At 41.6% G+C, this 14615-nt stretch overlaps 1 protein-coding gene across 4 annotated transcripts in view; it reads right to left on the bottom strand.

The window, feature by feature from the left end:
* COL24A1 (collagen type XXIV alpha 1 chain) overlaps window positions 1-13264 on the bottom strand; it is a 313443-nt gene extending 300179 nt beyond the window's left edge. The window contains exons 1-3 of one of the 4 annotated variants that reach the window (XM_031465514.2): window positions 13076-13264; window positions 12510-12640; window positions 3604-3668 (exon numbers count right to left, since the gene is read on the bottom strand). In XM_031465514.2, the coding sequence (XP_031321374.2) occupies window positions 3604-3668; window positions 12510-12565 (121 nt within the window). In that variant the 5' untranslated portion in view covers window positions 12566-12640; window positions 13076-13264. Of the gene's footprint in view, window positions 1-3603; window positions 3669-6454; window positions 6615-12509; window positions 12641-13075 lie in introns of those variants that run through there. The other 3 variants (XM_064493377.1, XM_064493376.1, XM_064493375.1) reach the window with 3 other exon arrangements.
* Between the last annotated feature and the right edge of the window lie 1351 nt (window positions 13265-14615).

The raw sequence follows: 14615 nt of genomic DNA, 5'->3' as shown, positions 1-14615 counted from the left end.
AAAAGGCAGACCAAAGCAAACAAAAATTTGTAGGAAACAGACAATACAGGAAGTAGAATAAAAGTTCAGAAAAATCATTCTGCTCTTTGGAAAGATAAGAGCACATAGTGCATCAAAGAAACATGAACAAGGTGCTGTTTTTTAAAGGCAAAATCCAAGTGAGAAGCCTCTTAAATACAGCAGAAATTTAAAATTTAGATGTTTGAAATCCTGACTTATGAAAATCTGATATAAAATGGAATAAAAAACAAAGATGGGGAATAGGAGCTAAAAATAAAATAAGGAGCTCAACCCAGGAGATCTGACCAACAGGACTTGCAGAAAAAAAAAAAAAAGAGGTGGATCAGAGAGAAAGAACACTGGAAAATTCCCCAGAAAGTGAAAGACGGTTCCACATGGAAAAAGCCTACTGCGTGCCCAACAGAATAGCTTGAGAAAAGATCTATACCAAAGCACATTATTGTGAAATTTTAAAATATCAAGGATAAACATACAATCTTAAGGTTTAAAGAGCAAAGTAAAAGGTCATATATAAAGAATCAAGAATTAGAATAGCGTCGGATTTCTTAACCACAAGCCAGAAGACAACAGAAGTCTTTAAAATTCTGAGAAAACTATTCACAGCCTATAACTCTATACCCGCCCAAACTACCTTCAAGCATATGGATGAAATGAACACATCCTCAGAAATGCATTGTTGGAAAAAGTGTACCACCTAAGTACACATCTTTAGGATGCTACTGGATGATACACTCCACTCAAACAAGGAAATGGACTAAGAACAGAAAATGTAAGTTCCAAGACACCAGATGTAACACAGAGGAGAGACGTCAACTCTATAGGAAGCTTAGAGAACTAACAATCCACAGCAGAACAGGAGAATTTTAGCTTCCAGAAGTATTTCCAAGAAAAAAAAAAAAAAAAAAAAAAAACACTTAGAGTATTTAGTGTACTCTTTAAAAAATATTTTTCAAAGAAGTTTTAAAATTCTTTCAGAGTATCTGACAAGAATTAGTGATAGTGCCATAAAAAATAGAGCAAACCAAAAAAAAAAAAAAAGAAAACTCAACTGGAGGATAGAAGAACAGGAAGGAGGCCACAGGATGGTGTAAAAATGTTAAATCATCATCAAAAATAGGAAGCCAATACAATATATAAGCGTATTATTAAGAAATATGGAGGTTAAAACCAAAAGAAGGTGCTAAGGACTTTAGGCAAAGAAATGCAGGAGTAGGGAAGGTCAAGGGATACTGTTTTCTGTTATGTTTTACAGTATGACTAGAATTTTAAACTATATACTTGTATTATTTTCATCCTTTAAGTTTTGGAAGCTATCATAAGCACAAATAAAGATTTATATTTATTTCTGAAAAATCTAATTTAGGATCATCTCTAGCTCAAACAGACATATTTGAGAGTATTAAGATTGAAAATGATACTTGCGATCATTAGCGAATCAGAATTTTCTCTGACAATGTTTTTCCAATCTCCTGATTAGATGTTATATTATTGCATCATGCCAATTCAACAATAGCAAAAACAAAACAAACAAAAAAGCTATTTTAGGAGAAAAGTACTAAGTTTCTGATAACATACCATTATTTTCACTTCTTTTTTTGTGCTCAAAAGTATCCAATTTTTTAAAGTCAAAGAGGTTTTTAAAGTATTTTTCTTTTTGTTAAGAACTCACAATAAAATTTCATGGTTATAGGAAGACTGAAAATTGAGACGTCCACCCTGAAATAAAGGAGCACATTTTGTATTTTGTTAATGAAATCTTAACGTTGACAGAAAGATGCCATCTTTCATTTACTCCTTTCATTGTTTCTGAATTGTTTAAAAACTCCATTCATAAATATTCAGTTTTACTTATATCTTTCTTTGCCTGGTTTTTAATACTTTGATAGTGATACATTTTATAAATTCTTAAACTCATAACACCAGCATATGGCAATTGTGAAGTAAGGGGATATGTAGTGGAAAGAGGGTTTTCTGTTTTTGTTTTTGTTTTGTCAGAGATGGACAGACCCAAATTCAAGTCTTAGCTATGTAAGACTTGGGCAAGCCCCTTCTGTGAGCCTCAGTTTCCTCATCTACAGCACCTACCCTACAGGTTCATAATAGGATTAGAATAACACATGTAAAGTACCAGCAAAGGACGAGACACAAAACACATAATGATGGCAATTTTCCTTCTCTTCCTTATCTTCTCTGTGGCCCAAGAGATTTAATTTTAAATAACTTGTAGACTTTGCAGTTCAATTAACTGAGCTCTTGGTTCTTCCATTTATTAGCCTGCAACCCTTGGGGTATTTATACATCTTAATCTTGATTCAGCAATTCATGGGCATAATCATAAGGTGATGAGGGAGTGGGGAAGAAAATATACATTCTGCTAGCACAGTAACTGGTATATAACAAGTTCTCAGAAACTAACAGTAATAACAAGAAATTAAGAGATAGTTTCCCTCTATTCATGGCTACTTAAAGCAAACTAAAGTAACAGAAATAACTTGGTTAAGAATAGCATTTCATGAAGTTACACTGACATGTGACCTGATTTAATGACTTCCCCACAGAAGACAGAAAATGCCTTCCATGATACATCAGAATTCACATATGTACCATCTGACAGAATTACTTATCTACATCTACTTATCAGTTTGGTCCATTTGTACCATCCTTTCCTCTGTGCCCTCTCTCCACCTTCATGTATTTTATTTACTTGCCTTTTTCTATCATTTGGTTAACTGACCAAATTGACAAGCAACTCCTTGAATCTGTCATTGGATTGAATAGTTGCTTCTGTCAAGTGAATCACTTGGCAGCCTTGCTAATACAAGGCAGAGGAGAAAAAAACTGGGACAACAGTGATATTGCCTATAATCCAACACAGCTCCAAGATTTTTCTCTTTCACTTCATTTTTTTTAAACCTTTAACACTTGTTTTTTCACTTTGAGGCTGGAGACATTATCTTATTCACATTTCAATCGCTGGCATTTAGGATATTATGTAGCAAATAGAAGATACTTTTTAAATGTTTAATAAGTGGATAAATTAAGGCATATATAGATTCCTGAAACTATCTCCATGCTACCAGAGCAACCAGCTAGCAAGCAAAAACAAAACAGAACTTTGAACTATTTTCTAAACCTCCCCAAGTCAATTAAATGAAATCCCAAACCCACTGGTATGCAAATTTTATTTTGTTTCTTAGTGATGTAAATCTAGACAGAACAGTTAGTAGATTCTTATGTTGTTTCAAGAAGTGCAAAGGTAATTCAGTCACAGTTTGCCACCCTCAAGAACTCCCACTTAAAATGAAGTCACAAGCAAAGCCTTTTTACTATACAAAACTTCCCTTTTATAGAGTTTGCTTAAAAATGTAAGCAATTTCACAGCCGGAAGATCTGAGTAATTTCTTAAAGGTCATATTTCCCTCCAAAATTGGTTTCTTCACCCTTCCATTCTCATTGTACTCGGTAGAATTCCTTATTGTTTAATGTTGAATTTAAGGTTATGAGGACTTTCAAGTCATGTACTGTGCTCTCTGGGAGCAGAATTTTCTTACAAGCAAATAAGTAACAAGGTAACATTCTTACCTTGTTCTTGTGCGCGAACAGCACCCCCTGACACACATAGCACAATAAAATGAAGCAGCAGTTTCCTAAAAAAAGAAAAATAATTGGGGAAAACTTAGTTGGACATTTATTATCTATAAATAATATAAAATCCAAAATGAACTCTACAGCAAGATTAAGAATTAAGCTATCATTTCCATTAACACTGTATTTTAATATTCATATTGGTTAAAAGTCAGGGCTCTGAATTTAAGCTTCAGCTTTGCCACTTACGATGTGTCTTGGGCACACTTTTTAATCACTCTGTGCCCCAATTTCTTCATCTATTAAATCTATCTCATAAGGTTTTTTGAAGACTAAGAAACTTCATGTAAAGCACACAAAACAGTACTTGGCACACAGGAAACACTCCGTAAATACGAACTAGTATAGGTGATCTTATTAGCAGTAATAGTATATATTATGTCAAGTTACCACACATGCAATTTTATACAAAGTAATACAAATTTACACAAAAATAGCACAATTTACAGTCACTTAACCGTAGTGATTATAAATTGATGGAACCAGTTATTTAAATATTTTTATGTAAAACCTATTTGAATATCATATTCAAAACACCTGTACTAGACTCATGATTGTTTCTGAAAATAGTAACAACCTGTAAACGCTAAACATAGTGATGAGCAGTAACTGAGCACAATACTCAGTTACTATATATCAAAATGTTCACTTACATTGATTAGCAAGGTAAAAATATTTTGTGTTTTTTTTTATTAGTATAACCAAACTTTTGATAGGTTTTGTTGATTACTCCTTGTAATTGGCTGTATCTACCTCCCAACTGAAAAATCATAGTTTCAAAAAGTAACGATAAGGATGCTGAAAACAATATTACCTAGTCTTTCTTGCTAATATAGACCCTGATTTTTGTTTTTTATTCTAACCCAGAGACTCCTCAAATGACATTTTCAAAAATACAGTCCTGCAAAGACTGATTACAGAGCCCTCTGAAAATCAGTTTTATTTTTATTAAGTTTCTGAGGTGCTAGCAGTAATTTGTAATTTTCTATTTATTACCAGTACTATGTTTTCACCTTTATTAAGTAGAATAAGGAACATCTTAATATAAGAATATAGAATTATATTATAATTGTGTATTTATATACAATATACAATTGTACTAATTCTCCTTGCTATATTGAAAATATCACTTATATTCAAATAGTATTAACCATTTTTAGTAAGTGAAAAATGCAAATTCTATGGTCATACTCAGTAGAGAGTACAGCTAAATATTAAGACTGATAGAATACTTAATTGTCATTAACTCTATAAACTAATCAACTAAATAGTCAAATTTCAACTGATATGGCAAATAGCTGAACTATATATTTTAATGAAGCCTATAAAAGGTTCCCACATATTATGTCACCCATTTAGAAAAATGGTTCTCAAATGTTAGTCTGCCAAAGAACCACCTGAGGTTTTTGCAAAAAATCCAGATTCTAAGCCTTGCCACACAGATTATGATTCATAAATTTGGAGCAGATTCTCAGCATGCATACATTTTTAACCAGGTGATCCTACTATTGATTGTGTGTGTACCAAACTCAGAAAACTAAAAACATTTACTATTTACATTGTACTTAAAATATACTTTTTATTTTGCGTAAATCACATATATCTAATTTCATGACACGAATAAGATGTGACACTTCCATAAAAGTCCAGATCTGGCTTCCACACATGATTGTGTTATCAGAATCACCTGGAGGGCTTATAAAAGATTGCTGGGCCCCACCCTGAGAGTTTGACTCAGGTTTGGGTGGGGCTCGGAATTTGCTTTTATAACAATTTCCCAGGCAATGCTGAGGCTGCTCATCTGGGCAATCCCAGTCTGAGGACCTCTGTTCTGGAAGAAATAAGCTCAGGAGACGATGTAAGGCCTACCTGTTTCAGGTCTTTTTACCACAACTGCACAGTGGAATCACTTGGTGACTTTTAAAAACTACTAACACCCGGATCCTGCCCTCCCCGCCTCCACCCTCAGACTGATTTTGTCTCCGGTACACGGAGTTGTAAACACTTCCCAGGTGATTCTAATGTACAAAGTTAAGGACCACTGTGTGAATTTAAGATCATTTCTTTGGGTTCTCCAAGATGTAACCCCAAATATGATCTAGAGTTTGAGTAAAGGAGTCTCTTTTCCTTGCAAATTTATGTTTTCAACAAGTAACCGGCAGGATAGATATCAGTAAGGCTAGAAAACAGCTCAAGATTACAGTCACTGAAGGAGCGTTCATCAGAATTACACTGTGTTAGTAGAAAGTGGACTGTGAAAAGGAGCACGCCTCACCTGCCCAAAGTAACCCCGCTCACTGCCAGCTTAGAAAACCGCCCAACAGGCACTCATCTGAATAAAGCTAACTAACGAAGAGCACACCAGCTGGCGCTAATCCCTCAGAGATTCAGCCAACTCAGACTTCCCCAGTGACCGCAGGGGAGGAAAATGGAAAATGAAGTTCCTTCCAGACATGTTAACAAGTCCATTCCTGGCGTGAGGCAGGAACACCTGAACACATCAAACATCACCCCTGAGCCAGGTGATGTTAGGATTTATGACACATCAGTCCAGCCACACCTTATGTAAGTGTACCTATGTACTAATCTGATGACTAACAGAGAAGTAGAGATCAATGATATGAAATAGAGATTTTCTTTCTCTTTTTCTAATTCTGCCCAGAACTAATAGCCAACTATTGGGCTGCACCCCACAGGCCTCCAAGTGTCATAGCTGCCCAGCCTCCATACTAAAGAAAGAGCTCGAAACTGGCAGAGACACCAGTGGTTACTGGATAGGGAATCTTACAAGTCTGAAGCAAAAGGTCCTGGAGCAACACCCCAACGGCACCCGGCAGACAGCAGGCAGGACATGGTAAGACTCCCGCTACTCTGGAGCAGGAGGCTACAATTTATAGGGGAAATGACGTCAGGCTGGCTCATCAGTTACCAGGGAAACCAGCAGCTGGGGCAGGGGGCAAGCACGTAGGCAGTTACTAATTGAGCCCTCTGATTAAGAGGATTGGATAGTCATGTGAGTGAAGCAGCAGATACACAGGAGCAAGAGAGCTGCCCTTCGAGATGGCCTGACCATACAACGAAGGAAGAACGTGAAAAGTCAAGTTCCTCGCCGGTGTTCGAGGCCCTTATCATTCAGCTCCAACCTCCCTTTGTTAGCAATATGGATCCAATTACACCTGACACCCCAAAGCGCTAGCCATAACACGTCACTCTCTGTTTCATGCACGGACCTTGTAAGTGCCTGAAAAGTTCTCTCAGTCTCCACCTGTCAGAATTTTCAGTGTTGTCAAAGCCTAATTTGAACACCTGCTTCATGAATTTTCCCATCATCCCTCAAGAGGGCTGGATCTTTCCCTCGCCTCTGTACTCTTGACACTTTAATTAAACCTTTATTACAGCCCATGTATGTTGTGCCTTTCATGATTAATTAGTAAGTAAATATCTGAGCAAGTAACAGGTCTTCACCTTTTATCCATTTCTTACATGAAATTGACACAATAAATATTTTTAAACAGGAACAGAGTAATAGCAAGACCTCTCGACGACTGAGGAATTCAGCTTTTCCCTATGAACCTAACTCTTCTAACACTTCAGAAAAGTTAGGTAAAATGAAGATGCTTTTTGTTGAACTTCCAAAAAGGGAAAGGAGAATTTTTTTTTAAATCTGCTGTGGAAAGTTTGCTTCTTCTCTCTCTTTTTTTTTTTTTCTTTTTTCATTTTAACTGCTTTTCTCATCTCTGAAGTGGGAACACAGAGAAGAGATCAAGCTGAACTGACACAATCAGCTTGATAAAGAGCCCAACTCCATCACTGAATAAAATGGATTAAACCAAGCTTTCTGGGAATCGTCTACTTAAGTTGGACTTGTTTATTCCTTTGCTTTTGCCCCTCCACCCATGATACTACATTTATGATACATTCACTTAATAAAGAAAAAAGATCAGCTCTCCACATTAGCAGACGATGGAGTTCTCACGAGCAGCAGCTGCGCTCTGGGCTTCTCCCCTGTTGTGCCGTGCATGTTGTACTGGACACGCTGGAGTCCTTGAGTAAGTTAAAATTAAAACTGTGTTAAGTTGTTGCAGAGAAAACAACACGGTTAATAAGGAAATAACACTAGACTAGGAGTCAAAAGACTAATCCTGGTTCTATTTCAAACTTATTGTGTGACCTTGGGAGGGTCAAGTTTTTGAGTCTTAGCTGACTCATCTAATTTGTGATGACTTAATAAATTTTACATCTTAAATTCCAAATATAAAACCCTAAAATGTGTGTGTATGGTGGGATCCTATTAATATACTGGCATTAGAGGACAAAGATCAAATTACGTACTTAGCAAGATGTTCTGTAAATCACTATAAATAAAGGACATATTTAACCACAACTTGGGAAAGAGCTTCCTACAGTTCTCGCCAGTTCTTTTTTAATTAAGTAACATAAAATAGCCTACTAGGTTTGCTAACGTGTTCACATATTTAGTTAAACCTAACAAAAAAATCTAGTTAGTGTACTAAATAAGAATATGTTTCAAATTTTCAAACCATGTCTGTTTTTGTTCACTTTTTTGTATGTCTGGACCATGTGTCCTTAATATAAAGTAACAGAAGTACATAAACTCACACAGTTGACAAAATCAGACCAGGTTTGAAAGAAGTTAATATGGTAAGAAACATTCAATAAAAGTTCAGAAAACATAACCCATAATATTAATATCTGAGAATATCTAACAAAATGTGAAATACTCTGTATGTCTGGTCTGCTAGACACATTTTCGGTTTGACATAAGCCACAGTCAAAATATAACCAGACATGTGAAGGTAAAAGCCTAAAGGGGGTTGGGCAGGAAATAGATATCCAAAGGCCATACTCAGAATATTTGAGGAACTAACATCCATTCCCAGCACCTTCCCTGAGTAATTCTTAGAGCTGTTCAACCTTCTCTTTCTCTGAAGGGTCTAAGTTAACTTAGGGGAATTTTGGGCATCTTTTATTTTTTGGGCACCCCTGAGGCTCTCAGGTATTACGATATATGTCTTCAGGCTACTGATGCTCATTCACACAAAGGTTCCATTTGTGAATAAGAGAGTTTTTTTGTTTTTCTGTTTTTTAAGTGCACTGGTGGTTTTCACTTAAGCAAACTGGAAAAAGTAAACTAATCTGAAAAACATACATATGTAATATATATCAAGAATTTCAACAATTTCCACTATATTTACAAGCCGAAAATTTCTCTGTCATTACAGCTTTACAGATTTTGCTCTTTACTACCTGCTAAGATCCAGAAATAGTTAAAATTTCTGCCCTTTGTCCCCCCAAATAATTGAAAAACAGTTATCCTAGCAGTGGGGATAAAGTCGGATGATTCAGGGAGTAAAGCGTTGTCAACATTATATACAATGAATTTCTTAGACCATCAATCAACTCAGTAGGTACTTGTATAACTAATCTAGTGTGAGACATACTACAACTTCTGGTTAAATTCCAAGCATACGGGCAATTCATGACATGCAAGGGAGATAAACGCTTAAGGACTTCAACTGATCATTTTCTGTTTCCTATACTAAATTGGGCACATTGGGAAGGCAGCAACTGTGCTTCTGTCTTGCTCAATCATCATACCCCTCTTGCCTAGAACCATGCTAGATATATAGCTGGAGCTCAGTAAACATTTGTTGAATAAATGAGTGAATAAACAATAAGTGAGTGAATGACAGAATGTTGGCCTTTTATGAGAATGAAAATGAAATCATCTTCACTTCTCAGAGTTACAAATTCTAAAATAAGTCATAGTTGCAAAGCATGGCAAGGAAACTAGCATAGCTATTCTAATTTCCATAATAAAAAGTATTATTCTAGAAGGGAGGGTATAGCAGTGGTAGAGCACATGCTTAGCATGCACAAGGTCCTGGGTTCAATCCCCAGTACCTCCGTTAAAAGAACAAATAAAATAGGTAAATAAATAAGCCTAATTACCTTCTCCCCTAAAAAAAAAAAAAAGTATTATTCTCTTGCAGCCTCACAGATTACTAAGCAGAATGTATAAATTACACTCAAAATTACTTTCTATAAATTACAATTCCTCTCCCTGAGACATCAGTTTATTTTAAACAGTTATTTGAACCCAAACATAACTAAGAAATTTTAAACATAGAATTTTCTGCTAGTTAGGAAACAGATCTTTATACCCCAAACCTTTTTACCCCTTTGGTTATAGAAACTCTTTAATGACTCTTTAATATTCTGCCTGGGAGACTTTCTGACAATATGTTTAATTAGTATATCTAACACTGACTTTTGGTTTTAATTTTTTCTATTAACTCTGCAAATTCTCATTAGATAATCCATCTAAAAGAAGCCCTTTGAAATAAAGTGTCTTTAAGAATCCAGTTTCAAAACTGTGAATGATTTCAGGTGACTAATCAGAATTATGATTTTAAAAAACTTTCCCTGTTCTTACAGAACATCACCATGAAAGGATGGTGGAAAACAAAACATCAGGGATTTCAATAGGCACTCTAAAGGTTATAATTCAGTGGCCTGATATTGTCATCAGCTAATCAGCTGCTTCTCCCAAGTCCCTTTCCCATCAGGTTGATAGCATTTATTTCAAACTGCAGAACTCTGAAGTCTTTATGGAAATTGGATTTTTTTCAAGAAACAATTTTCTCAGCTCAATCAGTAACTACCTTTTCCCCACTTTGCATATGTGTGGTTGGAGCTGTGAGGGGCTGCAACCTGATGTGATTTTGAATTACCCTTTATTCTCTGCAGCCCACCCCTACAGGCAACGGGTCGTGGAATGACCTGGACACCCCAGGAGGCTGCAAGGCCCCCGGCTAGCAGCAGGACAAGGGAGACTAGGGCCTTCATCCAGGATCCCCTACCCACCCCGGTGTCTCTCCACAAGGGCTGCTTTTATCCCCCCACCCCAATCCATGTAGCCTAATTTTCCCTCAGAAGTTCCTCGGTGTAATCCACTCTGTTTGGTTTCTCTGCCTCCCTCCCCTCAATCATCTGGACCCAATTTACAAACCCCAAACTGCCCAAGAATTTATGCGGGGCCTTTTCTGGGAGCGTCTGGAAGGGAAGTGTAAACCAGACAAGACAGAGGCTAGGAGCTGAAGATCCGCTTTCATCTGCGAGGTTGGTCACAACTACCACGGGGAAAGTTAGTCAGCAACGTGGGCCTGGCGCAGTGGGGAAGGGAAAGCCCTGGGGCGGGAGCTGGCAGGGAGGGCAAAGGAGGGCACAGGGAGGCAGGCGGAGCCTGCGGCCGGACAGGAGGTAGAGGGCCTCACACAGTCTCTTCTGGTGGTTCTGGACTCGCGGGGACCCCAGCCTCATTCCACCATTCTACCCGCCCTGGGCCGGCAGGAAGATGCATCAGATCCCTGAGGACCCGCCGGGCCCCTCTCCCCGCTTTCCCGGCGGGTCCATGCAAGGGACTTTTATGGAGAAAAGTGGCGGCAAATCTGACTGGGAAACCGAAGAGACCCGTGTGAGCGGCCCTGCGTCAGGCGGCCCGCAGAGTGTGGCCTCTTCTCTTCTCGGACCCTGGCAGAGACATCTCGAGTCTCCCCGGCCCCAGGCACCTCGCCTCAGGCACGCGGTTGCAGGGGTTCCGAGACTTCCCCCTCACTGATTCATTCTGCTGCTGGCGCAGGGGCAGGAGCATCCTTCTCAGCGGGGAAGCCGGCCGCCTGCCCAGGCTTCCAGAGGTCGGAGGAGAGGAGAGAGCGCGTGAGCCCCAGCCAGGCTCGGCTGCATGCGGTTGGGAAGCACATGTTCATACAAACACTGCCACAAGGCGGTCTTTCTGCGCACCCCGCCTCCGCCTGCCCTTAGCTGGCATGGTCAGTTCTGCCCCCTTCCCTCCTCGCACCTACTCTCCCGAGGGGCAGCCTCGCGGCAGAGAACGGCCACAGTTGCTTTCGTCCTTCCCGCCGCCGAGGCCAGAAGCAAACTTGCTTAACCCACTGACCTCTTCCAGGGGGACCAGAGCAGCCAGCCAAGGCCATGCTCTCCGCCCCTCCCATACATGCTCTTTTCCCAGTGAGGAAGTGGGAGCAAGTACGTCGCCCACAGAGGAGACTGGGTGTCAGTCAGGACCCGCGCTAACACTCTCCAGGAGCAGCAGCCCCGCCCCCCGTCGTCCCCCCCCCCCCGCCCCTGTCCAGCCCCAACCCCAGCGATACGCCAGTAACCAGGGCGCAGCCGCGGCCCCAGATGGACAGCACGTTTGTTGGCCTCCTAACGAGTAGAAGAGATGGTTTTGGTCCCATGAGTCCAGCAGCGCCCTGATGCCCGAGGTTCTGCGGGCACCTTCTCCCCTATCCAGCAACGCTGCCCCACGGCTGTGCCCCGCGGTCCAGGCTGAGCGCACAGAGCCCAAAGGACCGCCAGTGCCCCAGCAGTCTCCAGGCTGGACGCCCAGAGGAACACCGCAGGGAAACAGGACCTCAGCCAGGGCCCTGAGGGAGGAGAAGGGAAGGAGGGCGCGAGGGCGGCGGGAGCTGGAGCCCTGGAGGGCGCGGGAGTGCAGCTCCCGAGCTGCGGGAGCCGCTGCCGCCGGCGTCGGGATGTGCGCCAGCGAGTTTTTCCTCCCGATCCGCAGGATCTCTTTAACTTAAACTGTCTTGAGAGACCCGCTGGCAGGAGGCTTCCTTTCAAACACGGTATTTTACAAATTGAGGAGACAAGGGTTGGATGCCACGGCTGTTCGCCGGCTCCCAACTTCAAAAAGTGCCAAGGAACTGGAGCACAGACCTCCAACCGGCTCAGCGGAACCAGGGGGTGGGGAGAGGGGTTGGTCTAGCCCCTGCCCCGGCGGGTGGGCTACTTACGTTTTTGCCGTGTGGGAGACCTGTCCACGCCTTGTCCTGTGGGCTCCTAAATGCATTTGTATGCATTTGTCCGTACAGCGAAGCGCTAACGGAAAACAGAAGCCAACTCCGAACTGCTAAGGGTGCAGGTACTGTCCATGAAAAAAAGGGAGGGGGGGGGAAATCACATGAAAACGATGCTCCAAAACCTCAACAACAGTTTTTTAAAAAAAAGGGAGGGGGAAGGTGGGAAGGAAGAGAGAATTAGCACCCGAAGGGTAGACAGCTGGGGTTCCTAGCTCCCTAGCTGGGTCACGGAGGAGCCCGGGGGGAGCGCTCCCCTGGGAGGGCGGGCGAGGAGCAAGACCTCACGGGCAGGCGGCGGGGTGCCGGCAGCAGCGGGAGCTCGGCTGCGAGTGCAGCCCTCGGGTTCACTTGCGGTTCAAAGGCGACTCCGTGACTCCAGCGGAGTCCTCTGCTTTGGGCCTGGGAGGAGAAAGGGACGGGGGGAGGGAAGGAGATGAAGTGGGGGAGGAAGTCCTTGGAAACAACCCGCGCTGGAACGTTTGTCAGACAAGTACACACACCCACTGCGGCACTCGAGTCGGGGCGAGGGGGCCGGTGGCAACTGCAGGCGCTCGGCGTTGACTGCCGCCGGCTGCTTCCCCTGGAAGAAGAGGAGCCAGGCAAATCCGGCCGGTGTTAAATTTCACCGCTCACTGACTTGCAGTGACATCACCAAACACAGCGCACACCTCCCCCTCCGCCCCGCAACCTCCCCCCACCCCGCGCCCACTGGGGCGCCGGTGTCCGCAAGCCCCCGGGCCGGCAGTGCCCGGGGCGCGCACGCAGCCGCCCGGCACCGCCCCGGCGCTCTCGCTTCCCACGCGCCGCTCCCTCGACGTCGCCGAAGGCCGTAGGTGGCTAGTATCCTTCCTCCAAGGGAGCACGTACCAGTCCCTTTTTCAGCAGTCCCCAGGTTGATTTTTCCCTCTTGAGTGTCCCGCAACACCCTTTTCTCTGTCCTCTTCACACACACCTTCTGAAATCATATTCAGCTCTACGGAGTCTTCCACTCTCCTCCGACTTTCTGGCTTTTTTTTTTTTTTTTTTTTTTTTTTTTGCAGTTGCGCTTGTGGCCTAAGTCACATTATTAACTGACTGCAAAGGTTCTCATTAATACCTTTCCTCCCCTTCACTCTTCCCTTTCAGTCTGTCCCCGTACTACTTTCTACTGATTTTTCTCTCCTGCAATCCGCTTTTCTGCCTTCTGGCCTTCCCCGGCTTAACAAGCATGGCCTGATGGTTTGCTGTTACGCAACTGAAAACACACTACGGCCTTACCAATTCGAGTACCTTCTCCAATTTTTGTTAGCAAATTTCTTTTTTGACATAAGGCCTTATTCTCCCTACAGCCATATTGAGAAGTCTATTTCCAGTTTTTTTTAAGTCCTGATTTTATCTTCCTCAGATTAGTAAGCCTGGAAATTCCAGGAGGCCAGGGATCTATTATCTTGTTCATCATTGTATTTTCAGCACCTAAAATATGACTTGGGACGCGTGCTTAATGAGTGACTGCTCCATACCAGTGAATATCATTTCTCCAAGTTTTCCCTGTCTACCCTGTGCACCATCCACGGCTGATGACCCTTCCACATGGCGAAAGGCGTCCCACATTCACACATTATGACGGTTAAGGTAACCACATTAATGAATGGAAATTACTGATGTGGCCCTTGGAATTCGGGGGATTTGTTTCCTCCCAGAACATAGAATTTAATTCATTTTCTTCTTCCTCAAATTTTTCAACTTTTTATTATGAAGTAATTTTAGATTTACATAAAAGTTGCAAAAATAGTAAAAAGAATTCCTGTATACCCTTCATCTGACTTACTCTAATGTTAATATCTTACATAACCATGTTACAACCGTCAAAACTAGGACATTAACACTGATACAATATTATTAACTAATCTATAACTCTTATTCAAATTTTGTCAGTTTTCCCAAAAGTCCTTTGTCTTGTCCAGGATCCTACACTGTGTTTAGTTAGTTAATTAATTAACAGAGATATTAAATAAATTGCCATATCCCCTTAGTCTCCACCCATCTGTGGAATTCCCTGTC

The sequence above is a fragment of the Camelus dromedarius genome, chromosome 14 (genome assembly GCF_036321535.1).
Source record: "Camelus dromedarius isolate mCamDro1 chromosome 14, mCamDro1.pat, whole genome shotgun sequence".
NCBI classification, from domain to species: domain Eukaryota; kingdom Metazoa; phylum Chordata; class Mammalia; order Artiodactyla; family Camelidae; genus Camelus; species Camelus dromedarius.
The sequence above is the reverse complement of the archived record's forward strand: the minus strand, read 5'-3'. Positions and strand labels throughout refer to the sequence as shown.